Source organism: Haliotis asinina, chromosome 4, assembly GCF_037392515.1.
Source record: "Haliotis asinina isolate JCU_RB_2024 chromosome 4, JCU_Hal_asi_v2, whole genome shotgun sequence".
Classification (NCBI taxonomy): Eukaryota; Metazoa; Mollusca; class Gastropoda; order Lepetellida; family Haliotidae; genus Haliotis; species Haliotis asinina.
The window spans coordinates 63,634,009-63,658,887 of record NC_090283.1 but is presented as its reverse complement, the minus strand read 5'-3'; the positions used below and the strand labels follow the sequence as shown (position 1 = coordinate 63,658,887).

Sequence of the window (24,879 nt, the reverse complement as noted above, 5' to 3'; positions counted from 1 at the left end):
CAGAGTAATAAGCCCTGACAGAGGATTGTCAATTTTCGGCGTCGCATAGTTGGGAGACGGTGTTTTCGTAGCCTGAACCAGTTCGTAGACGCGGTGGATTCGTAGCCCAGTCGTAGACGGCGATGCCGTAGACGTGTACAAATAGTTGAAATATAGTATTTTTAAAACATATTAAGTTTGATAATCACTAGGGTTGTGTATAACGAAGTTTATTATGTATACATATTTGTAAGCATATTTTTTTTATTATGTAAGCATGTTTTGATGAACTCGTGAAAACGAAAATTGCTTCTCGCGGGTCCATAAAAACAGGTAATTAACCTCATCACGAGCCTATAATTTGCATATTACAGACTTCATTTACCATTCAAGATCAGGGTTAGAACCAGCCATTGTCGTAAGAGAACTAACAGGATCTTTCTGTAAGATCTTATGTAGTTTTATGATCTTTAATAAATTCTAAATTGCTCTATGGGGCAGTGATATGGTATGACAAAGTACACTGTATGCATATGAAAGATCAACACACCGAATGCATGTGGTTTATGGTGAATGTTGTTTTCCTTATTAACATGTGCATAGGTTAAAGGTATTTTGTAAACTCATAACATATTTCCTCCTAATGTTCAGCATGAAGCAAAGAGTCAAGCACTTTTTGACACATATTCCGGTATAATAGTGTTTTGCTCTGAGTAGTCTGGTTTTAAGTGCCTTTTATCAACATTCCAGCAATATCACAGCAGGGGACACCAGAAATGGGCTTCATAAACTGTACCCATGCGGGGGATCAAACCCAGGCTTTTGGAGAGACAAGCAAAAGTTTTAAGCAGAGGCTTTTTAGGGAGGTGTTCTGGGCTAGCTCAAAACTGAAATTCAAAGGGATTATGGGTATTAGGGCGAGGGTATAATAGTCTGTATCTGTTTGCTAAACTGTGCTCATTTTGATTATGATGAATCTTGTTCACTATGTATTTTCAAGTTTTGAAGTTTTTTTCTAACTGTTGATTATTGTTTACTTTGATTTTATGAATTTTGTTCACTTTGTGATATTTGATGTACAATTTGATGTAACTACAAAGGTGACTATGAAATGTCAGGGACATCTTCACCATGGTTAATGCTAATGCTTAAGGTCAAGTTTGTACCTCATCCTAAAAGGTGAACACGTATTTGTCCATGCTAGTAAATAGAACACAAAGACGAAAAGTTAGACTGCATAAAAATATTTAAATGTTTCTTGGGCACATGTTTTTCAAAAGTGACAAGGGCGGTAGGACTTTACAATTTACAGTTTTTGATAGAAAAAACTGACGGGGGAGGAAAACATTTTGATTATTTTCACTCAGAAATACAAATTGGAAAGTCTAGCACGTGATAATGAGTTGTAGATTCAGTGACACTTGTTCTTGCGGACACTCATTCTAATAGTGGACAAATGGATGACTGGCACGCGTCAAAGTCAAAACAATCTCTTTAAGTGGCAATAAAAAATTGTTACGAGCACTAATAAAAGTGACACGCCAATGCCCAAGAAACATTTCACTTTTCTATTTAGCCCTTGAAGGAGCCGATATACTGGAGATGTTAAGAGCATGAGGAGGTCTGAGCAGAGAATCTACCAACTGGACCAGGAAGGCAGCTTTTGTAAAAACAGAAGACTGACATTGTTTGCGTAAGTTTATTTCAAGATCAACATTCATCACATTTAGAGTTGCCCATGTCATGTCTGTGATCAAGGACAAAGTGTGACACCATATGACCATGTCATGTGTGCAGTTTAACAACATGTCTGACATGCCCTGCCTCAGTTTCAACATCTTCATCTTTTTCAAAATACAAATGAAAGGAAAAGGGAAAATACCCATCACATTAAAAACCAAACTGTGATTCTTACTGTCAGAAGGAAATCAATGATTAGCACCAACTGGAGACTCCTCTAAAATATTCTCACCATTTGAAAATATGAAATAAATGTAAAATAAATATAGTATTGTGATGAATCTTTTATTTCCTTTTCCTTTTTCAAGTACTTCTTCAAATATCAAATGAAGAGCATGTCAAGTAAACATAAATATCAGGTGTACGACTGATACATGGTGAATCCTTTAGGACTTGCACAATGCTCAGTAAAACTCAATAAATAAATTCCTGTCCTTGCTTCAACCTTGACCTTTTTCGCTGTCATTCTTCTCTGCACTTTGACCCTTATCACCTTGACCTTCCTTCCCGTCTTTGGTAGCTTCCTGTTTCTGTCTCTCCAGAGCTCTTCTTGGGACATAGATCTGTCGCTCAGGTCGATCCTGAATCAGCAGAAAATGATTGTATGTCACTCACATAAAACAGTCATCTGTGTAGTTAGTATGACACTATTTAACTCACTCACACAAAAGCACAATCATAGCTAGTTTCATGCAGACTGTAAGTGTTCACACTGTTTAAACAATAAAATCCACCTGGCAGACAGACACACAGCACCAAATACAAATGGAAGACCAAAAATAATCTTGTTTCATCGATTTGAAATTATTCCACAATGTGACACAGCTCAAAACAATAAGACAAGTTTTACACGAAAAGGGTGTCAGTAAATAAATTCTTGATACCACAAGGAAAAATGAGAATGATGTAAATATATATTAAAATCATGTGTGGTGGATGTGAAGGACAACAGACATAGCTGAGGGCAACTGTAACTGTATTATTAGTCATGAGACAGTTCATCAATGCACGTCGATGCATCGTCCATGGGCTGCCAATACTGTGAATTGATATACATTGTTGTATAATATCCCGACACCATACTTCCAATGGGCCGCAATATCAACGTTTAAGTTTTAAAGCTGTGGCAATGCATCGTAGCATCGATAATTGAGATACTTTATCAGTCGATAAATATATCAATACTTATTTTCGTTTCATGAAACATATCGTTGACCTAAAAAAATTTGATCTTCACTTGAAATTGATGGTTATATCAAAATTTACACTGTTACTTGTTATCAAAATATATATTTTTAAAGAAAAAAACTAAAGCTAGCATATCATGATGTGCAGCAAATCATATTATACTGTCTCATGAATTTTCTGTACCATCACACCTCTATTTAACTTGGAATATTAGTATCTCGCCAACTCATGTAAAGCAACTGGACAGTGATGATAATATAAGGGAGTAACAATATCTGGACATTAGGTTTACTGTTGGACAAACACTTCTCTTAAGTCTATACGATACTATCGACAAAAAAGAAGGGAACCTAAGAAACTGAATGCAGCAAACGTCGAGGTGAAAGGGCGCATTATTGTTGCGCTGCACCTGAAAGCAACATCCAATGATGCATTACCAACATGTGAGGCACGTGCAGAAGGCACACAGAAGTTAACCTCTATAAATATATTGGACAACTCATAATCACAAGTGCAAGTGAGTTGAACACATGCGGGAAAATGCCTCCAAAATTGAGTATCTCAATGAACAAACAAACTGGAGAATTGGGGGGATGACAGAGGTGGGGACGTGGTAGACCAAAATCAACAACACCATGACAGGATTGTCTCATTACATTAATGGTCCTACGCAATAAGTTTAAATCAGCACTTGCCATCACTACGGAATTTTGTACACTCACAGGGTAACAAATTTCACTCAATCGTTAAAAACCAGCTCTATCAAGCCCATCTCAAAGCAAGGTGGCCTTTCGAGGGTGTTACCCTTACAGCTCACCATAGGCACCAATGATTGGAATCAGGGACACGCTTTGCGTTACTGTTGTGACACCATCTTCTCTGATGAGTCAACGTTTTGCCTCAGATTCACAGATAGCAGAAAACATTTTTGGCGCTTTCGTGGTGAGCGGTATGCCAGTGTGGCAATTATTGACCATGATCGATATGTGGGTGGTAGTGTCATTGTGTGGGGCAGGGTTAAACATGACAGGCGATCGGATCTGGTCATCATTAATGGATGCTTGACTAGCCAACAATACGTTGACAAAATTTTGCATCCTGTCGCGGCTCCACTGGCTAGAATCATCGGCAGGAATTTTGAATTCCAAGGTGATAATGCCAGACCGCATCGGGCCCAAATTGTCACAGCTTATCTCAGACGAGAGGGCATGCAGACATTGGACTGTCCTCTAAATCCCAGACCTGTCCCCAACTTAACATCTGTGGGACATTCTCAGTCAAAGGGTGTGTGCCAGGGACCCTGCACCCTCCATCCTGGCCCACCTTGGTGCAGCTCTTCAGGAGGAATGGTTGGCAATACCACGGGCAACCATCTGGAAATTCATCAGCAGCATGCTAACGAGGTGTCGTGAATGTGTTGCCCAACATGGTGGACACACGCAGATATTGAACTTCATGCCCAAATTTGATTTACAGCAATTTTCACAGTCCTGTCATCTCATTGATTCCCTTATTTCTTGTCGGTAGTATAGTATGTGAAGACTTTAGTTAGTGAAAATACTGAATGAAGTGACATCAGTTAGTCCAATGCTGAGTGGGATGATGATCTGTATTAAGGAAACACAGGTAACAGCTGAAAACAGCATTGCAATGTTCAAGCACTGTCTCTTAACCTAGCCACACTCTAATCACGTTTGATGGCAGTGATCGCGGTAGGTTTTGTATGGGTGCATGCAGAATTAAAATTATAAATATGTGGTCCCAATCTTTTGCGTATGAAATTTTCAGTAAATCCTGAATCATGTTAAAATTTATTGTGGTCTATTCGTTGCGGCTTTAAGGTACTTTTTAAAATTATGTGGATCAGTATCTATGTGTCCAACACACGCTCGCAAAATATATTTTGCGTGGTTTTATTATCTTTTTGCATGAAAAACGCATGTTTCTGCATAACACGAACACTGAATGGGCACTCTTCTTTGTAAGTAGAGATGTAATGATAGGTCAGGAAGGTCATAGGTCACTCATTCCAATACAGTGATGCTGAATGATTCATATTGCAATACGCAACTCTTTTATATGTAAGAAGTTAAAACGTCTTCCTTTTGCCTTTTGCAACCTGATATATTGCTTTTTGTATAAAATTTTCAGACACCGAAGATGGGATATTGTAGGACAAGATACAAACACTCTGAATACCACAGTAACCACAAATTTTCATTTTGTTCTTCTTAATTGCACACTTGTTATGACTTTTTAAAAGAAAGTGTATCATGGTGATAAATATCAATTTACAATGCTGTCTATAGCAGATACACTGTTCCAGTGAGTGTTGGTTAATCAGTGTCTGGACGAACTGTGCTAATGAGACTTCAGGGTATTCAGATTAACAGTGTCCAGAATAACAAGGTTTCAGGGTATTCGCATTAAGTGCCCAGAATAGAAAGCTTTCAGGGTATTCAGATTAACAGTGTCCAGAATAGCAAGCTTTCAGGGTATTCAGATTAACAGTTTCTAGAATAACAATGTTTCAGGGTATTCAGATTAACAGTGTTTAGAATAACAAGGTTTCAGGGTATTCAGATTAACAGTGTCCACAATATCATGGTTTCAGGGTATTCAGATTAACAGTGTCAAGAATAACATGATTTAAGGGTATCCAGACAAACAATGTCCATACTAACATGGTTTAAAGGTCACATGCAACGTAAAACACAACTTCGCAGATTCTGGTACCTTTCGGTATGCACTTACCGAAACAAATCATAAAAAATGCCAATTCAACCTACAAAGGTGAAAAAAACGAGATGAAAAAAAAGCCCGCGAAATCGGAGTTCAAACGTTTCACTAAATTCCCCCCAGCGCTGGGGGGAAAACTGGTTTCAACAGCTGTGCTGCACTGCGTCCATAACGCATGCGCAGTGAATAGTTTCGCGGAGCTTGAGACAGTATGCAAGCTGAGCTCGTGAGCAGTAGTCTAATCTTGGTTGTGTACACAAACAAGTAAATAATCTACTCGTTACATAAAAAAACTTGTTGATTGTGGTACGCAGTCTCTGTCACAGAGAAAGCTCAGTGTCTGGTTTATTCACACCTATATGTCTGCCTGTCTGCTAAAGACAACATGCAGTACACAGCTTCAATCATTGACCACGTGCAATTTGAACTTAACACCTATCAGACTATACGACATAAAGAAAATAAGTTGATTTATGACTCGTGCACCCGAGTCCCGTGTCTGCCACATTATGTAATTAGGCACGTGTGATACACATGACATGTTTTTATGTCTGTGGGTTGCAAACAAACTACATTAATTTTTTTCGGATGACTGGATCTGACGGAAACTGGTGCAAACTCTTGTCAGTTTCAAGTCCTGCTTTGTACTTGGACGAATGACAGATTCCAGCCACGCAGTAGTTTACCATCTCTACTGACATGAGTTTTGATTGGATCGAGCGCAAATTCAGAGAACATGTATTTTCCAAACCCAACATCTCTATATACATTCTTTTAGTGTATATGATTTTGTTTGACAACAGTATATGAATCCATACTGAAACGATGCATCAAGTACACAAAATGAAGTTGTTATCCATAAAGAATCTTACTTTCTTGTGACTCGCCATACTTCTAAAATGCCCATCAAACAGATGATCTTTCTGTACACACAATGAACCCTCAGCATATCAGCAAATGAAGCTGTCGTTACATTTGAGTGCATATCCACCCGCTATGACTGGGTTCAGTCTCCCGAGGGCTTCGTTTCGGGAGAAGTAAGCCCAAGTACAAAATATTGCACTTTTAAATCGTGATTGTATGCTTATAATTTTGTTTATTTGTCTTTTTAAAAGCAGCAATGTATATTATATGTCACGAATAAGTGATAAATGTGTTTTAATTATGTTTGATTTTTTGGTTGCATGTGACCTTTAACTATCAATAATGCTACACATGCGTTAGATAGCAGGGACGACCTAGTACATGTACTACAGGTGACTAGCAATACACCAACACCTACAGCCCCTATGACAGCTCTAACAGCTACATGTACCACAGTGGACATCAGCACCAAGCCCTCATTCATCGACACTGTCATCAAACACACTATCATCACTTCTTCAATGAACACAAACTAAAAGCATGTCTAGACTATTCCTCCCAAATCCTTCAGTCCAGCATTTCCTACTTCCCAGCACTGTGAGGAAGACATGAAACACCAGTCAAGAACTGAAGGTACACAAGGCTGATTGTATGAGGTTGAAACGTTTTTTTTACAGAATAATCTTAAAACAAAATTCCAAGTTCAGTTAAATCAGAATCACCAGATCAAAGCAAACTTTTCTGGGTTATTCCATTGAGAGTGTGATCCTAAGATAGCAATATGCTGAACTAGGGCTGGGACAGATAATCCAGACACCCGGGATGAGTGGGTAATGATTTAAACCCATCTCACTACCCAGACCTATCATGATCACACGACTAAAGCAGGGAATAATAAGGAAGTTGTTCATCCAAATATTGTTATCCTTCTCTATGTTATGGCAGCTTGAAAACTAAGTTGGACCAGGTAAGCCAGTGACTGATAGTGTGAGCAACAATACATGTAGAGGTGAAAATAACCCATTGCCCGACGCCCCAGTCCAGTGACTTTTCCTGTCAGGCAAGCAAATTTGTACATCACGTTGAACTGGTGTCAAGTTGACAATCTAATGGTAATGATATTGCTTATTTAAAAAAATCAACAAGAAAATTGGCTAGTATTGCAAAAAAATATCAGCGCACGTGGTTTTTACACGTGCCACTGTACCTGAGTGGACTAGCAATTTTAAAGTCATTTCCAACCCTGCCATACCTTCGGGGTACAAGCATACGCTTTCAACTAAGTCATGTACGTCCATTCAGCTGTCTCATTACAAGTGGAGGACAACAATACTGATGTTGATGGATACAGAATGTTGAGCATACAAGTCCATGAAGTATTGATGATAATTCACAGAGGGCTATCGTGTGTCGATTGTGTGCATGTATGTTGATAATGACACTTAAACACATCACAGGAAAAACTAATAAAAAGTGAAGAGGCACTTTATCACTTATCCTTTTCCAAAAAAACAACCAAAATTAAACGCAAAATGTAGATAAATATTATCTTTCCAGGCTCCAAATTGTTCTTTCCAGATGTGGTCATATATACTCATGGAAACAAATATGGGAACGCAAGAAAGTACAAGTGTTCCTTTATTCTTTCCAGGTTTCTTCCCAAGATATGTATTGCACTGTAAATCAAATTCTGGAAATAAATAAAAGCACACTTGGACTTTCATGTGTTCCCTTAATTGTTTCTATGAATATATATTAGGCATACTATGGAGCTTTGTGATTTAAGTACATAGTGAATTCATTTACCCTGCGTCGTCTCTTTTTCTCATCACCGTCCCCCAAACCTTCCTGTCCACTTTTCTCACTCTGCTCTCCTCTACTGATCGAAGAGCTCGATCGGTTATCGTCTTTCCGTTTGTCGTCTATTTTTACATCCTTAGGATCCTCGTTACATTTTTCCCCACTCTTACTATCAACCTGTTCCCAGTGAAATGATGGACAGAAAAAACAAAACAAGAAATGAACAAAATGCACATTTGAAAAGCCATGCAATCTCCAAAACCTACACGTAATCAAAGAAAACTGTAAGATGATAATGATAATAAAAATGAACATGTTAATTAAATATTTACAAAAACAAATGTCTACGTATGAATCTAAGCTCAGCTCCACAAACTTACTGCAGCACTAAGATCACCTCAACTCCCATACTTTAACAACAAATTATGACTGTCGTAGTCCTACAATTGGTTTGTGGAACGGGGCACAGACTATGGAATGGAATGAGATAGATCAAACAAAACGTTTGACTCTGAAGACCTGCTGAGAGATACTAATGTATGTATTACCTATGGAATCCAACTGCTTCATCTAATGAATATATTAATCAAGGCATCTTAGATTGTAACACATTTCAGTTCGTATCATGAAAGGGCATATAGTGTGGTTAAACTTTGACCAAAGAGCCCAAAGTGAGTGTATTGATCAAACAGCCTTAAATATTCCCATTAATTATACATTAAGTCAACGTGATTTGGAACTCTTACAATACAGAATATTTAATGGCATTTTCAGCAGACTTTGGGCTCTCATTGGGCTCTCATTGGGTTCTCATTGGGCTCTCACTGGGTCTTGAATCACTGGATTAGAGACTTTTGTCAAGTACAACATTTACATGAGATTCATGTCATCAGATGATAGCTTCACCACAGATAACAGAATATCTTGAAATGATATGACTAGAAATTATTCAAACTCATTTCAAGTAATTTCGTCTTTTTGGAAAGCCTCATAAGGACTTTATTGAGAACTGTCGAAAGAAATGAAAGGCACTACAACTAGAATCAAACATTTTGTTTCATCCCTGTATGATAATTCTAAAACAATTCCGCTCCAGATAAACATTAAAAACTAACACTTCTTGCAAACTATGTATAGTAAAAATATTTCAGTGAGGAGTTTTGTCACACAAACACAGCTCTTTACCACAAAACAAGACAGGTAACTCTTCATGTGCCTTACCTTGTGTCTCTCACGTTCAGGACGAGTTGCCTCCCCTTCTTTCTTGCTGCTGAAGGTGAAAAATCAAGGTGAGTGAGCAAGAGAATGCTTTTGATTACTTATCTGTTGAAGATATCACTGTTAAATAAGTTACAATGTTATTTCACATTGCGTAATACTTTGCATGACGTCAAAGTGATTTACATACTTTATACTCTATATACTTTACATACTTTATATACTCTACATGCTATACATGCTATACATGCAATACAATTATCAAAAATCTCTGTACATGTCTAAACTTACAATTTGGTATAATAAGGATCTGTCATTTCTAATTTAATCCAACAACAATACTATATATTCACAATAAGATGTATTCATTCCATGAGTCATGTTGGCTGTAAACATTCACTACTAATTCTGTTGTGTTGTCATAGTATTCCTGTTAGCTACTGGTATCATGTTGTCACAGCATTGTGACGTCATGGGCAGAGTTAACAGTTAACCCCCTGGATGCCGAGTTTTTTTTCAGGCGCACATTTTCGTAAGGTTTGAAAAGTGAACGAAGATTTGCACTCGCGTGGTCCTGGATCTGCGTACTGCTACAAAATTGCACAAAAATGTAGAATATTTAATTTCCTATCCGTTGGTATAAATATAAGTGCGGCTATTTCAGGGGTTTGAGAAATAGACACTGCTAAAAGTTGTCCAAACCTTTTGTGTGTGTTCAAAAACAGTAAATTTCTCCATTTTTTATTGTGCACCAATAAAAGGACTCTGCTACGATTTTTTTAATTTGGCATCTTTACGGAAAGTGTGAGCAAAGAAAATACAGCTTGATGTCTGAACATAAGTGTATATGAAATGGATCAAAAACGACCTGCAACAAATGTCAAAAATCAATTTTCTTCCATGACGTCAAACGTCGACAGAGAGGTCATGGACATATAAAGAAAAGGGGGCATTACTCAGCTATGGTCTACATTAGGTCAATGTAACTCAGATCAAATAGAGAGAATTTGCTGTGGATATGGACAGTATATTTTCGTTATGTCACAATGAACCAAACTATTACAATACAAAGTTCCCCAATGTGAGAGGATACCTTTTGGTAATTTCACAATTTGTAAGAAAAGATGCCAGTGTACTACATCAAAAAGCATGTAATAGCGATTTGGATGTCCCTATCCGATACATAATTTAGTTCTTAGATTCCCATATTCTCCTGTTTGTGTAGATGTATTTTGATTAATTTTGTATCATTATTAACGGAGTAACAGCCACATTTTCAAATGTAATGAAATAACTGAAAATAATGCGACATTTTAGTTGACACCACAGCATGTTTTGTGCATTTTGTGACGTCGGAAAAAGACGATTCTGGTTGCTGATTAGTATATATCTAACCTAATTTCGTTACACTCTACCACTGGGTCTAACAAAACCTAGTAGAAGGGCGCGTCAGGAAACCTTGGAACGACCAATGACCGTCCAATCAAACGTGAGACAGCTAAACAGATTTATCCAATCAGACAACGGCTACTATTTAGGGATCGGAACGACTTTCAAAATATTTAGGTCACTGACACAGCTCTCTACAAACAAAAATCCGCATATAACACAGTTATTTGACCTGCAGTATATACACTTTGGGGTTTCTGTTGACATGGTTACCATTAGCTAATATTTCTGCAAGATGACATCCTTGAATATTGCCCAAAACACTATTTTCAGCAATGCAATGAAAGGTACAAAGAGAGCGTTTTTTCAGTACAGAAGTATCAGAATATAGACATAAGGCTTGTCCAAATTAAGACATGATCTGGTTTATATATTTTTAACAATTTTCGCATAAATATTGTTTGAGTTAGATATTCTGCCATCAGATATATTTTAATTGAATTTGAATTGACTTTGTTATCGAAAAAAATGATAATGAATCCTAAAACATTTTTGACAAACTCACACCTGGTCAATCAATATTCATAATTGTTTTGTCTATAAAAACGACACAAACCAATACCATGAACAAGACAATTTCTTTAAATATGTGTGCCGCTACATTTCATAAAATGTACAAAGCATTTTCATTAATATTATCGGTTTTACTTTTAAGTTGGAATTAAATCGCTGTTTATTAACCATATGAAACTGCAATATTTGTCCCAACGTATTGAATATTGTACATCATGGGAACTAAAGCACATGTTGCTGTTATGGCTACGTGTGATCTTCCAACACTTCTGTAGAGGCTTAAAAGGTGGTATAATACACCAACTGAGTCAATTTCCCATGTAAATATTATTCAAACAATCCATAGCTTACAAAGAATAAAAACTCATACCTTATATCCACATAAGATATGATATGATATGGTGTGGAACATGGATGTATGTAGATACTGAAATCAGTTTCATGAAAAAATATCTGAACAATACACAAAATATATATCACAATACTAAAAGTGCAATCGGAATGGTATGGGCATTGTGTTTACTCTTGTTCAACCGACCTTCACCTCAAAGAAATTGCCTACAATGTGCAACAATGTTAACGTGTGACATCATTACCGATGACTACCATTTTTCAAAATGGCGGCTTCGCTGACAAGGGTACACAGGATTTTGCGAGGACTTTTTCCTTGATTCAGGGATCTTTTGTACATAAATGTGAGATGTAAGTAGTCAGAATTATTCTGAATATCTGTGTATTGTTATACATTTTTACCGTTTAAATTGTAAATGACAGAAGAAGCCAGAAATGTCAATAAGTACCATTGCAATTCTGCGTGAATTTGCCAAAGTCATGGCGTCGCGCTGCACTAAACGTTTGCCAGTTTCCTATGAATTACCAAGTGATTTCATTGTATCTATTTTTAATTTGCTATTTCTTGCTACGATACTCTTCCCCTGAATATACTAAGCGTATTGAGCCATTGTAAGCAATGATTAGATGGCTGGATGTTGGAACATTTCCGAAAATGCTACGCAGTGTAAAATTGGAATTTTTCTTTGTTCACATTTTCAAACAAGCGCGGTCTTTCGAGCACAGTGTTCGTTTTCATACCAATTAGTTGGTATTGGTGACAAAGACCATTTGTAATTTGATTCTAAGATGTGTGGGGAATTCAATGATGCATTTTTCGCAGCTATGAAATATATATATATATATATATATATATATATATATGTTATAGGCGTCTCAATACCAGCCTTCTCAAAATGTGATTTTGTAAACACTAACCAATATGGCGGAAAGCGCACTTCGGCATTCGTTTAAGTGCATTTTCGAAAACATCCCAACCCATTCTGGGTTCATTGGCGACATTTCAGAATTATCATTACTGGTTACATGAAAACTTGATATCAGTGATCATTGATATGCTGTTTCTGAAATTCATTACTCCCAGTAATTATCCGATTTTCACATTTCAAAACATACTGCAAATAACGCTGTGAATCTTGATTTTGTACAGTTTGAAAAATGACGACATTTACGATGAAGCCTATTTTGAAAGGTAATTTTAAGCACTTTAGCTTGGTCTGAGATAATAGTGGATGGTATCAAGCAACAAAGAATTTTCCGCAGAATTCAAAACTGTGAAGTATTTATATATGCATGGTATATTTAGAATTTTATTGGACTTCAAAGTGAGGGATGTAGAGGAAGGACATATATCTCCCTGTGGCATCCAGGGGATAAAGCCTTACTGTTCATTTCAGCTAAACCTGAGGAGGGGGCTAGGATTAGCCCCGAAACATCGTGAAAATAAACTCAAGAAGTTGCTATCCATAAAAAGTTGTCCTGTAAAGTGATTTACAGTTATGAGGTCACAATGCTAATACCTCTGTCAGAATAGCATAGGATCATACTTGACTTACGGAAAGCTGAGACTAGTGAGAATCATCACACTTGTTGAAAGAAGAAGTACTTTGCTCAACATTATTTAGCTAGTGGTATTACAGAATAGAGAATACAAAAGGATGTCCCATGTAATACCATATTTATGAAACCAGTTAGATATCAAAACACTTTTTGAGTGATATCACATCACTTGTTTCATAAATATGGTATTACAGTAATTTACACAGGACATCATTTAGCATTCTCTGTTTAAGCAGTATTTCTGATACTCCAATAATAAGTACATGCCACAAAGATGTGCGAATCGTCTGTATCACAGAATGGCTTTCATCCTGAGATTTGGTTATAAGAGCCAACCATTCATGCATGTGTGAAAGTTTTGGTTTGTATGTTGACTCAAACCCCAGTCAGTAATACTTCACCCATTTCTGTCTATTTGTAAATACTCCAAGTCTTCACAGGACAATCAAGTGATAGAAATCATGAGCATTGATCTCTGCCACTGGGATAACCGGACGAGGATCAACTAAGGAAGTCTGACCATCCAGTCTAACTCTTTTGACCAGAATCAGTTGTTGGGATCCATTCTAACTATGACCATCACTATTAACGCTGCAACATAATATTCCACAACTGACCTTGACTCCTGCGATGTCTCCTGTTTCTTTTTCTCCTCCGATCCGCTCTTACTGCCAGATTTCGGCCTCTCCTCCCGTCCTTCATCTTTTTTATCTTCCCTGTAAATAAACATTCAGTTCTTACATAAGAGGAAAGATAAAACTCATTGTAAATTAAAAGTCACTTTGTTCTGTAATCTGATCAAATGGTATTCGATTCCCGGAAACTGCAAGATTATTCACTGCATATTGACATGTAGAAACATTGCAAACAATTGTTTTGTTGTGTTATCAACAGTCGTGAAGTCATTCAAATAATATTGTGACATAAATTTAGAATGACATCACAAATGAGCAACTCCAGATGCTGCCATGGGAACCAGATGAAACGGAGAGCTGATGACACTTCACTGTTGTACTTGTACTCGATGTAAACAGGAATATTTCATTTGAAACCTCCGGCTGATGCTGTTGGTTCCAGATGTTTTCCCCTGCTTCATATACTCAATAACACCTGGAGATTGGCCAACACATGAAGTTTATCTCCAAATTCAACCTATGAAGATATGAGTTAAAATAGAGTTAGGTCCGAGTTAGACTGATGTTTGTCAAAAGAGGCGACTAACAGGATTGGGAGGTCAGACTCGCTGACTTGGTAAATACATCCTATCCCAGTTATGTAGATTGGTGCTCATGATGTTGATTACTGGACTGTCTGGTCAAGACTCACAGACTACCGCCATGTAAATGGTATATTCAGTGGAGCATAAAACTCAACTCACTCACTCACAAGACTCATTCAGATAGTGAATTCATGTGAATAGTTCCAAATGTAGAAACCATCTATATTACATCGTTTTGGTGTACTGTTGTAACGTACGTATGACTGTGGGGAGAAATTATTGCTATTAATAAGGGAGCATGGTGTACATTTTCCCAGTGGAGAGTTGGATCACTCGGATCAGTGCTCATCAACATGAGCATTGATCTGTGCAACTGAGAACCGATGACATGAGTCAACCAAGCCAGCAAGTCTCACCATCCGATCCTGTTACCTTTTACGGCAAGCACAGTGGCCTTTTATCGATTGCTGAAGACCTTTTCTACCCCGCCTTCATGGGTCTCGCCTCAATGAAAGTAACAGGAGTGAATGAGTGAGTATGGTTTTACACTGCTTTAATCATGAATGTTCCAGCAATATCACGGCATGGGACACCAGAAAATGGGCTTCACACATTGTACCCATGTGGGGAATTGAACCCGGGTCTTCAGCATGATGAGCGGACCCTTTCTCCATTAGGCCCCCAGCTGCACTGAAAATGATTGGAAATGGTACATGTCTGCTCACGTTATTTCCTGGGAGAATGTAGGGTCTTTAACAAATTTGGTATGTAAACAGTTATAGTTGAAAGTACCATGCACAGCCTTGACAAACTAACATGACATGCACCACCGCTAAGCTAGGACATATTCTGGTCTTGCATATCTCACTTTGAAAAAGGACTTCAAGTAAAGGGGTTCAAGTAAATCATGCTCCCTTAAAAAATTATAAATTTGATTCTGGTGACCATGAATAATGAATTGAATTCATAAAGGGCTACACTTCAATTCACCGATTGAGTGAGTAAATCGTAACAGCTTTAGTGTTAACTGTGATCTCATTATGACAAGTCAACGAAAAGATTTGAGAAATGTTGAATATGCTGCATTATATTCTCCTAGTCTAAGTAAACTTAGTGTCAGTACTTTTCCTTACGCTCCACTACTGAGTCTAACAAAACCTGGTAGGAGGTCGCATCAGGTAACCTTTACGTGACCTATGACCGTCCAGTCAAAAGTGAGAAGACCGAACAGATTTAACCAATCAGACAATGGCTATTGTTTAGGATTGAAAAATTCATTAGTCGCTGATACTGATCCCTCGATAAAGAAAATCTGCATAAAAAAGGCAGGTATCAGACCTGCAGCATATATGCTTATGGCTGTAATATTTCCGCAAGCTGACATCCTTGAATATTGACAAAAACGCTAGTTCCAGCAACCATTTAATCACTGTGGACAGTATTGTAGCGTGCTCAATGTGCAATACCCGTTGGCGATCATATGGAAAACAGCATTTGGATTCATTTGGGTACAGACCTTTCAAAAAGAAATGTTCAAAAGGTATGTGCAAATGTCTACTTTCGCAATCTGGTAAGTTTTGCTCTGACTGATCAATCTCAAAGGTAACCTGACACGATCTCTTACCCGGTTTTGTTAGACTCAGTAGCTGAGGGTTACGAAAAGTACTGACATTATCTTTACTGAGATTCAACATTCTCCAAGTATTAGAACAGACGCACACCAGAGACAAAGGGTGTACTTACACTGACATCTAACACTTCTAAGTGTGGTAACTGTACGCTCATTTCATCAACCACTGGTCTGCCTGCACAAAGGTTTTCACTGCAAAGTAAAGTATTCCCACTCTAAGTAACACCCTTACTTTTGTGCACTGTCTTGTTTTCGTTTATTGTCAGTGTTGGAACCACTGGATCTTGGCCTGTCATCATAGCGCTCACTTTTTTTCCTGTCGTCATGGTTACCACGGGATGGTCTCTCATCACGGTCGTAGTATCCATCCTGTTTTCTCCCATAGCCCCCAGACTTGGGACGTTCATCTCTGAAATAGATAATTATGTTGGTATAATTTGGAGGACAATTTAAGATTACTACTTTAGACTTTTACTAAGGTTAGCCTCCTTTTGCATGAAACAACCTTAACTAAGGTTAACCTTAAGTTAAGGTTGATAACTAAGGTTGATCTGACCCAGCCTTAGCGTCTCAAAGGTTGGGAGGGGAAAGCTATTATTTTATACAATGAGATTGAGAGAAGTTTGAGGAAGGAGGAGTGTACAGATAAGAATGGAGTCCAAATTTAGGTTGCCCTACGGTTGTTTTGTGCAACTGGCATATCTTTTTCTTAAGGTGATCGTAACTCTAACTTTAGTATATAAGGTTGATCTCAGCAAAGGTTGTTTAAGACAACAGACCACAGTTCTGAGACAGTTTGGGTATTACTCCTACCCTGATCTGTAATGGTGTCATAGAACTGGAATATTGTTAAAAGCAGAATTGAAAACCCAGCTCATTCACAACTACATACCCGTAAAAACCCAACTCAGAATTGATCGTCATTAATTCATGCTTGCTTTAAGAGGCGACTAAAGGGACTGGGTGGTCAGACTCACTGACTTGGTTGACACGTCATCGTACCCCAGTTGCATAGATTGATGATCAAGCTGCTGATCACAGGATTGTCTGGTACTGACTCAAATATTTACAGACTACTACCATATAGCTGGAATATTGCTGAACGTGGAGTAAAACTAAACTCACTCACTCACTCATTACTACATACAACTATTGGACAAAATTGGGGCCTGTCAGCATAATGATCTAGTGATAACTATCAGTGAATTCATCCTGATACATCTGTGCCTAAACCCTTCAGGTAACATGCTAACAGATTCACTCACTGATTCATGCAATGGCTTTTCTGCCAAGAAACATCCTGAGACAAGACATTCACATATACCTCATCCTGTCACGATCCCTGTCTCTGTCACGGTCATTCCTCGCAGACCGGGGTCGGTCAGGCGGACGGTCATCTCTGTAAGATCTTGACTTGTCCCCACGATCCTCTCTGTTAGGCCGTGACTTCTCGTACTTGTCATATTTATCCCCAGATTTTTCGCTGTACTTATCCTCCCTTCCCTGCCTCCCCTTCTCCCCACCTCGACTTCCCCCAGACTTAGGTCTTTCATCTCTTTTCTCATTCTTGGCTTTCTCTCTTTCTCTGTTTTCCTTTGAGAACCTCAGGTTTTCCCTGCCTGTTGGTTTCTCATCCTTTGGTTTTGCAGGTTCCTTGTCCTTCTCTCGCTCAGGGTTTTTAAGCAACTGCAACATGACACAGACGTCACAGTATTTTTTGTAGTTGTCTAGGGACACAAGAATGGGCAAGAATGCAAACATGCTTAGCTGCCAAGCTCGTGCCCCAACTTGACATTCGGCCTAATTCTGTGGAGTCCCCCTGACAGACAGAACTAATACTGTTACACAGTTTACAATAAATATTCTTATCATTATTTTATTATAGAATGCCTATAGCATACACATCCATGCAACTATTGTTTCCTCAAGGCACTCATATTTGTTTTCCTCAATCAATGGATGTCAACCTCACTATCATGTCGTATTATCAACCTCACCTCCCTTGGGAGTATACAACTCTTGCTGCCACTAGGCACACTGAGTTTACTGTGGCTCTCTCATCCTTATGACTATGAGGTACCCACTCACAGCTGGGTGGACTGGGACACATAGTCACAGTGCTTTGTCCAAGTTTACTGCACGTTGCTGTACCCGCAACTGGGTGTTTGCACATATTCATGTGGCCACCATCTGGTCATATGCCAATATATTTGTGGATTCTTTTAACTGCATGGGGTTGTGTACTGCCCACTGGGGGTTGTGACAACATGGAAAGAGTCTGCACACAAAACTGACTCCATGGTTTTCTACACCCATTCACAGTTGGGCTCGATTCCAAGACCTCAAACCTCGCTGGACCCCTAGCCTGGCGCTTTAGTCAGCTCACCCACTTCGCCCCCTAACACATACATATAAATGTATAATGTGTGAGACTCAAGATTCAATTCTTCATTATGGCAAACACTACTAAATCATGTAAGAAAGTTCTGTATCAGGAAGATACTAAGATTCAGTGCTCAGTACCTACATATATGCTGTGCCTACATGAGCCAACCCAACCAGAGCCAGCAAACTAGACTGCCTGGCCAACTGACCACACACAACACCCACCTTCACTGGCTGGTCATCTTTCTTTGAGTCCTTCTCCTTGTCCCTATCCTTGTCTTTGTCCTTCACATCCTTCTCCCTCATCTTCTCCTTCTCTCGTATCAGTTTCTCCTTCTCTCTTCTCTTCCTCTTTTCATCCTCCTTCGCTCGTCTCCGCTCCAATTCACGCCTCTTCCTCTCCTCACGCATCTTCTACAGCAAAATAACACCATGCACCACAAATGTTCACATTATCTCATTAGAGGTAGCCACCTGTGGCTTGACATGTATGGTGTAAGACAAGGACTGGTTGACTCATGTTGAGTCCAACAGGGGGTATCCATGATGAACTGCATCTAAGAGGGCTAGCACCATTTGTAACTACTCATCTCTCTCTGTGACCTTCAAAAAGACTCGTACCCCTCTTGTATGCCATCATTGCCAAGAATCATGGCAAACAAATCAAATTGCACGTAGTAAAACGTATTTCAAACCATGAAAATGGCGGAACTGTTGAACTTTGAAACTTCGCTAAACTATACCAAGCACAATTTGAACATAAACTTTGAGCTTAAGGATGAACAACTTTCAACACTAAAACATATATGCAAAAGTAGTGACCGTTTTGCTGCTTTGTCCAAGGGATGTTGTATATTCTCAGAGCCATGAAGACCCGTGAAGGTCCCGGGGTAGAATAGGCCTTCAGCAACCCATGCTTGCCATAAAAGGCGACTCAGCTTGTCGTAAGAGGCGACTAACGGGATCGGGTGATCAGGCTCGCTGACTTGGTTGACGCGTGTCATCGGTTCCCAATTGCGCAGATCGATGCTCATGTTGTTGATCACTGGATTGTCTGGTCCAGACTCGATTATTTACAGACCGCTGCCATATAGCTGTAATATTGCTGAGTGCGGCGTAAAACTAAACTCACTCACTCACTCAGAGCCATGAAATTCAGAGTTATCTTTCCTTGATAATAGTACTAGATAATTTTCATCTCCATGCCCATTTACACTTAGACAGGGCCCAGTCATAAACATGGCCACGAGAGGGGTATGAGATGTCATCCGGCTTGCCGGAATGACACGAGTAGTTACGAATGGGCTAGCACAACAGAACCAGGACAAACCATGACAGTAAAAGTGCATAAATGTTTCTACACAGGTGCAACAATTATGAGCACCTTGATTTGTCTCAACTTGAAAATATCATCAAATATCCACCTGGATTGCCACTTTCTTCTCCTCTCTTCTCCTCTTGAGGAACTCAATCAGTGGCGTTGTTGTTTTAGGACATCCATGGTTTGCTGTGAACAAAAGAATGACTCTGTTTCCAAAAGATTGCATTCTTGAGGCTTAACAACAAATGTAGTGCTGAAAATATATTGGTCAATGAGTGAGAATGGTTTTGTGCTGCTTTTAGTAATATTCATATTACAGCAATGTGATGGTGGGGGACACCAGGAATGGGCTTCACACATTGTACCCATGTGGGGAACTGAACCCAAGTCTTCAACAATACAAGGAAACATTTCACCACTGTGCTACTCCATCACTCAGGAAGCTGAAAGTGTAAACACACCTTTCATCTCCTTCTCTCTCTGCTCAATCTCCTCCAGGTATGAGTCAATGGTTGCAGCTGGTTCAGATTCGGGGTTCTGTAGACTTTCCAAAAACTTCTGGTAGTCTGAGTCTGCAGGGACCAAGAGAGAACATATGGGAGAACCATTTCTGAAAATTTTTCACTCAAATACTCTTATCTATTTTTGGGCTAAGGCACAAGCATATCTCAAGACATATTTCTTGAAGTATTCAACACCAACCTTGTTCTATAGTCCCTTTCTTGGTGTCTGGCTTTTTCACCTTCTTCTTGGGAACCTTCTGGAAAGGAGAGAACTCCACAATGGCTGGGTACTCATTCCCTGAAATTGGACATTTGTTTCTCAACTTAATTCTATGATCTGACATCTGACTTCATTTATAGGAAAATAAAATACATGTAAACGGATGAAACAAACATCATGACATCAATATTTTGATTAACACATGTTCCTGAGTAGTTGTTATACTAACATATTACCTACGAGGACGAAAATATTGTGTTCATATATTCCATACGATGCCCTAAAGCCAAATAGCACTTTGTCATGGGGATGCAACTTCATGAACAATGCCATGACATCACATGTCTTATGTGACGGTGCGCTCTACTTGCAGCGATGGCAGGTGGTAACATTCATGCCTAAATATTGATATATCACTTGCTCTTGCTCTTGAAACACAAAACTTTAGGCACTGGTGTCGTAAACGTAGTGTGACATGGGCAGTCATACAACATCCTCTGTTTATTTTAGATATTCATACATTTTTACAAATAGGATAGAGGCATTAACACTTCCTCAATACATCAATATCATGATAGATGATTTCGACACTATCGTGTGTAATGTTTCAACATTAGGTCAATTCAAGGCCTTGACAGTAATATAGGGGAGATAACTCTCACACAGGAAGTACTTGTGCTAAAAAGATAGCATGTGAATCTCCTGTTTAAGTTATCAGGTGTATGTAAAAACTGCAACTATATTTGTGCTGCATTTAGGCACATTGGTTTAGGCATGATTGTGCATTTGGAGGCAATTATCAGTCATGTTTTTGGTGTTTTCTAGTATACAATATCAACTGTATCAGGGACTTCTGTCAAAAGTTCAAAAAAGTCCTCATGTCATGACCTCATTTTAGGAGGAGGCAAATCACTTTTCAACACATTTGCCAAATGTCCCTTTACATTATGAGCATTTGAAACCAAACTATTTTCCAGTGGCAAGAAGGGGCAATACTGATACCAGCTACACTTGTCTTTGCTTGAGATCCCAAAATCATGCTAAAAGACAACAATGCTTTAATTTTCAACTGAAGACAAAATTTGGAACCAATATGGGAGTGATCCAATCTTAACTATATGTAAACGTGAAAAAAAATCCATCTTGACAATCTTCTTATCATATTACCCAACAAGACCGCTTCGCATAATATTCATCAACAAGTTGTTTCAAAGGCATTTAGAGAGTTCCTAGTCTCTATGTTTCGAGACAGTTCCTAGTCTCTTCGTCACCTGAAGAAGAGGCCAGGAACTGTCTCGAAACGTTGTGACCTTGTATGATAAAGAAGTTGAACCATAAAGCATATTTAGTTTGATTCTACCAAACAAGAATCACAGACACCAAAATAATGTTAAAAGACAACAATGATTTCATTTTCAACTGAAGACAGCATTTGGAGTGTGAGAGTGATCCTAACTACATGTAAATGTTAAAATAAACCATCTTGATAACAACTTCACATCATGTTACATCATAATATTCATCAACAAGAATCACTGAACCTATCACTGTAAAGAAAGGAGAGTCACAAAAAGGACAGCCTACCCTTGCTATCGATGAAGATGTAGCCATCAAATTTATCTCTGAAGGTATACATTTCCTCAGCATTTTGGAAATTGATGTAGGCTCTAGTGAAGGAAAACTGACCCAAGCTGAAACCAACAAGCATGACAAGACTCAGATTATTTTTTTCATTCAAACATGTTCCAGATTTCATGAAAAAAAAATTGTATTCTGTAAAGAGAATGCAGTCAAAAACTATATTACCCCAACATATAGTTACTGTTTGTTTGTTTGTTTGTTTGTTTGTTTGTTGTTTAATGCAAAACTCAGCAATATTCCAGCTATATTGCAGTGGTTGGAAGACAGTCAGTTCTGTACCAGAAAATTCAGTAATCAACATCATGAACATCAAACTACATGACTGGAATACAGTGACATGTGTCTGTCAAGTCATCAATCCACCCATGATGCATTGCGAGTAACCTCTTACATTAGCTTGCCCATGTGTTGACCTACCTCATGTCAGCCTTGACAAAGTAGAAGAAGTCATACTTTGGGAGAGGCGACACCTGCTCAAGGAACACCTCTGGTGTCAGTGAAGGAGGAAGGCGCCGAATCACCACCTAGGATACATTCAATATTACTCAGATTATAAACGTGTGTCGCCTGTCTGAGAACATAACCACACGATAACACACCAAAGCAACAACCATCAAAACAAGAACAGATGAACTCTATTAAAAATACAGTGTAAATCAGCCCTCTCTGAACATCTGCACACCTCCAATACCACTGAAGGTCAGTTCTCATGGTGCAGCTTGTTGTAATAACCTGTATTATTTTCAAAATTTTACATAAATGAGTTGGTACAACTATGAATCTTGCAATAATCTTAAAATGGCGTCATCAAGCGACATGAGACACTGGTATTAACTGTCATGTATTTGGTAAATGAGAAGAAAAAGAGAAAGAGAAAACCCAAATCTGTTCGGGTTAGGCCATGGATACTGCCTACACCTACTGCCGGACAATATAATGGCCTGGAAGAAAACCTAACAATCTTCTAAGAACGCATTCAAATAATTTCCATATTTTTATGGAATTAATTCAAGACAAAACTGAAAAGCAATCAACCCCAATGAGTAACTTGATACTAGCAGGGGAGAAGTTAGCAATTACCTTGTGGTTTCTCGCAAGTGGTATGTTATGGTTGACTTATATTCTAATTGACTTCTCTCAGCCTCCATGTTTACAAAGGGAGTGAACTCATGTCTTACTGTTTTGACCATGTTGACATTTCTGATTGACCAAATCAATATAATCAGTCGCATGAAATTGGGAGGTTTCTACTGATCTCAAATTACTTTCAATTGGTTGATATGACTAGGGTGTTTTAATGTTGCAACCTTGGTCTATGCTACAAGTAGTGAGTTACAAGTCGTTCTGTGAAAATGGACCTTTACAGAACCTCTATAATTGTTATGAATTTGTTGGATATTCAGGGTGTTTACCAAGAAGCATGATCAGCAAAGTACATGTTTTAGTGATTACTGAATCACCAAAAGGTGTGAAAATGGGTATATCTAGTATCTGTTTAGCAGAGTACTGTACTTAAAAAGGCAGTATGCCACTGGAAGGCATTGGAGTGAGAGGCAAGCAGCAATATAGCATATTGGGAGTAATACACACTTGTAACATACCTTTTATCTGGATAAGATCTTTAGGATTTGGATGCTGCATTTCCCCTGTTAAGCGCCTAGTCTCTATTAAGCACCAGGGCTCTAATAAGCGATGTGTCTCTAATTAGCATTGGGTACGAACTTTCGCTTTTTTTCGCAAATGTATTCACCCCTGGTCTAAAGATAAACATATTAAGGAATGGTCCCTTAAATCACAACCATGATAACTTTCGGCATTCCACATGGTACAGGTCAATCAGTATGCTGAAGCTTTCATACAAATACATACTGGACAAGGAAAGTTAGGGATCACCTAATCACTGACTGATTGACTGATTGCGACAATGAAAAAATGGCCAATTAAAATTTGGAAGTTTACTTCTGATACAACTTACAAGGGCAGTGGCCCATTCAAAACTCAGGAAAAGGCTAATAATCCTGAAAATGGCCCATTGACAAAATTCTCTTTCAGAAGTGAAATTCATTTACAAAATACTATTATATCGAGTATTAATGTGCTTATCTGAAGTTGTGTCAAAGTGTAGAGATGACGTGATCATTCTAAATTAAGCAGTCCCTTAATTTCCAGTAATAAAACAACATTTCATTTCTTGTACGCTTGGTATGATTGTCAGTTCTCATGTACCTTTGTGGGAGGCGACTCTCTGTCCTTTCCTCTTCTCTCATCACTACTTCTCTTTTCTGAGAGTTTCGATGATTTCGTTTCAGACCTGTCGTGTGTCATCGTATTTCCAGTTGATTGTATACTTTCTGGTAAAGGTCGATTGCCACCATTTTAACCGGATGTTGTCAGTTAGAGCAAAGCTAGTTCGGCAGTGAGGGAACGTGAATTTCATTTACACGGAGTAAAATAAAAGTAGCATCAACAAAATAATATCCCGACTCGAATATGATATTTGGTATCAGCAATGAATTTATTAAGCCTCTTCAAAGCGATTCACAAATATGAACCAATTGA

General features: G+C 38.5%; 1 protein-coding gene across 5 annotated transcripts; it reads right to left on the bottom strand.

The window, feature by feature from the left end:
* Positions 1 to 1,664: 1,664 nt before the first annotated feature.
* Positions 1,665 to 24,727, bottom strand: LOC137281768 (regulator of nonsense transcripts 3B-like). 5 transcript variants are annotated; one of them, XM_067813375.1, is made up of 13 exons: positions 24,547 to 24,727; positions 22,738 to 22,844; positions 22,264 to 22,370; positions 20,659 to 20,757; positions 20,418 to 20,528; positions 20,060 to 20,142; positions 18,861 to 19,046; positions 17,575 to 17,936; positions 16,483 to 16,659; positions 14,019 to 14,117; positions 9,532 to 9,580; positions 8,317 to 8,487; positions 1,665 to 2,300 (listed from the first exon to the last, which is right to left on the bottom strand). In XM_067813375.1, the coding sequence occupies exons 1-13, from the start codon at positions 24,643 to 24,645 to the stop codon at positions 2,160 to 2,162; spliced, it is 1,791 nt and encodes a 596-aa protein (XP_067669476.1). In that variant the 5' UTR covers positions 24,646 to 24,727; the 3' UTR covers positions 1,665 to 2,159. The 5 variants fall into 5 exon arrangements, with proteins under 5 accessions (XP_067669476.1, XP_067669474.1, XP_067669477.1 ...); XM_067813373.1 differs by having other exon boundaries at positions 18,861 to 19,049; positions 24,547 to 24,721; XM_067813376.1 differs by having other exon boundaries at positions 9,532 to 9,577; positions 18,861 to 19,049; positions 24,547 to 24,721.
* Positions 24,728 to 24,879: the final 152 nt, after the last annotated feature.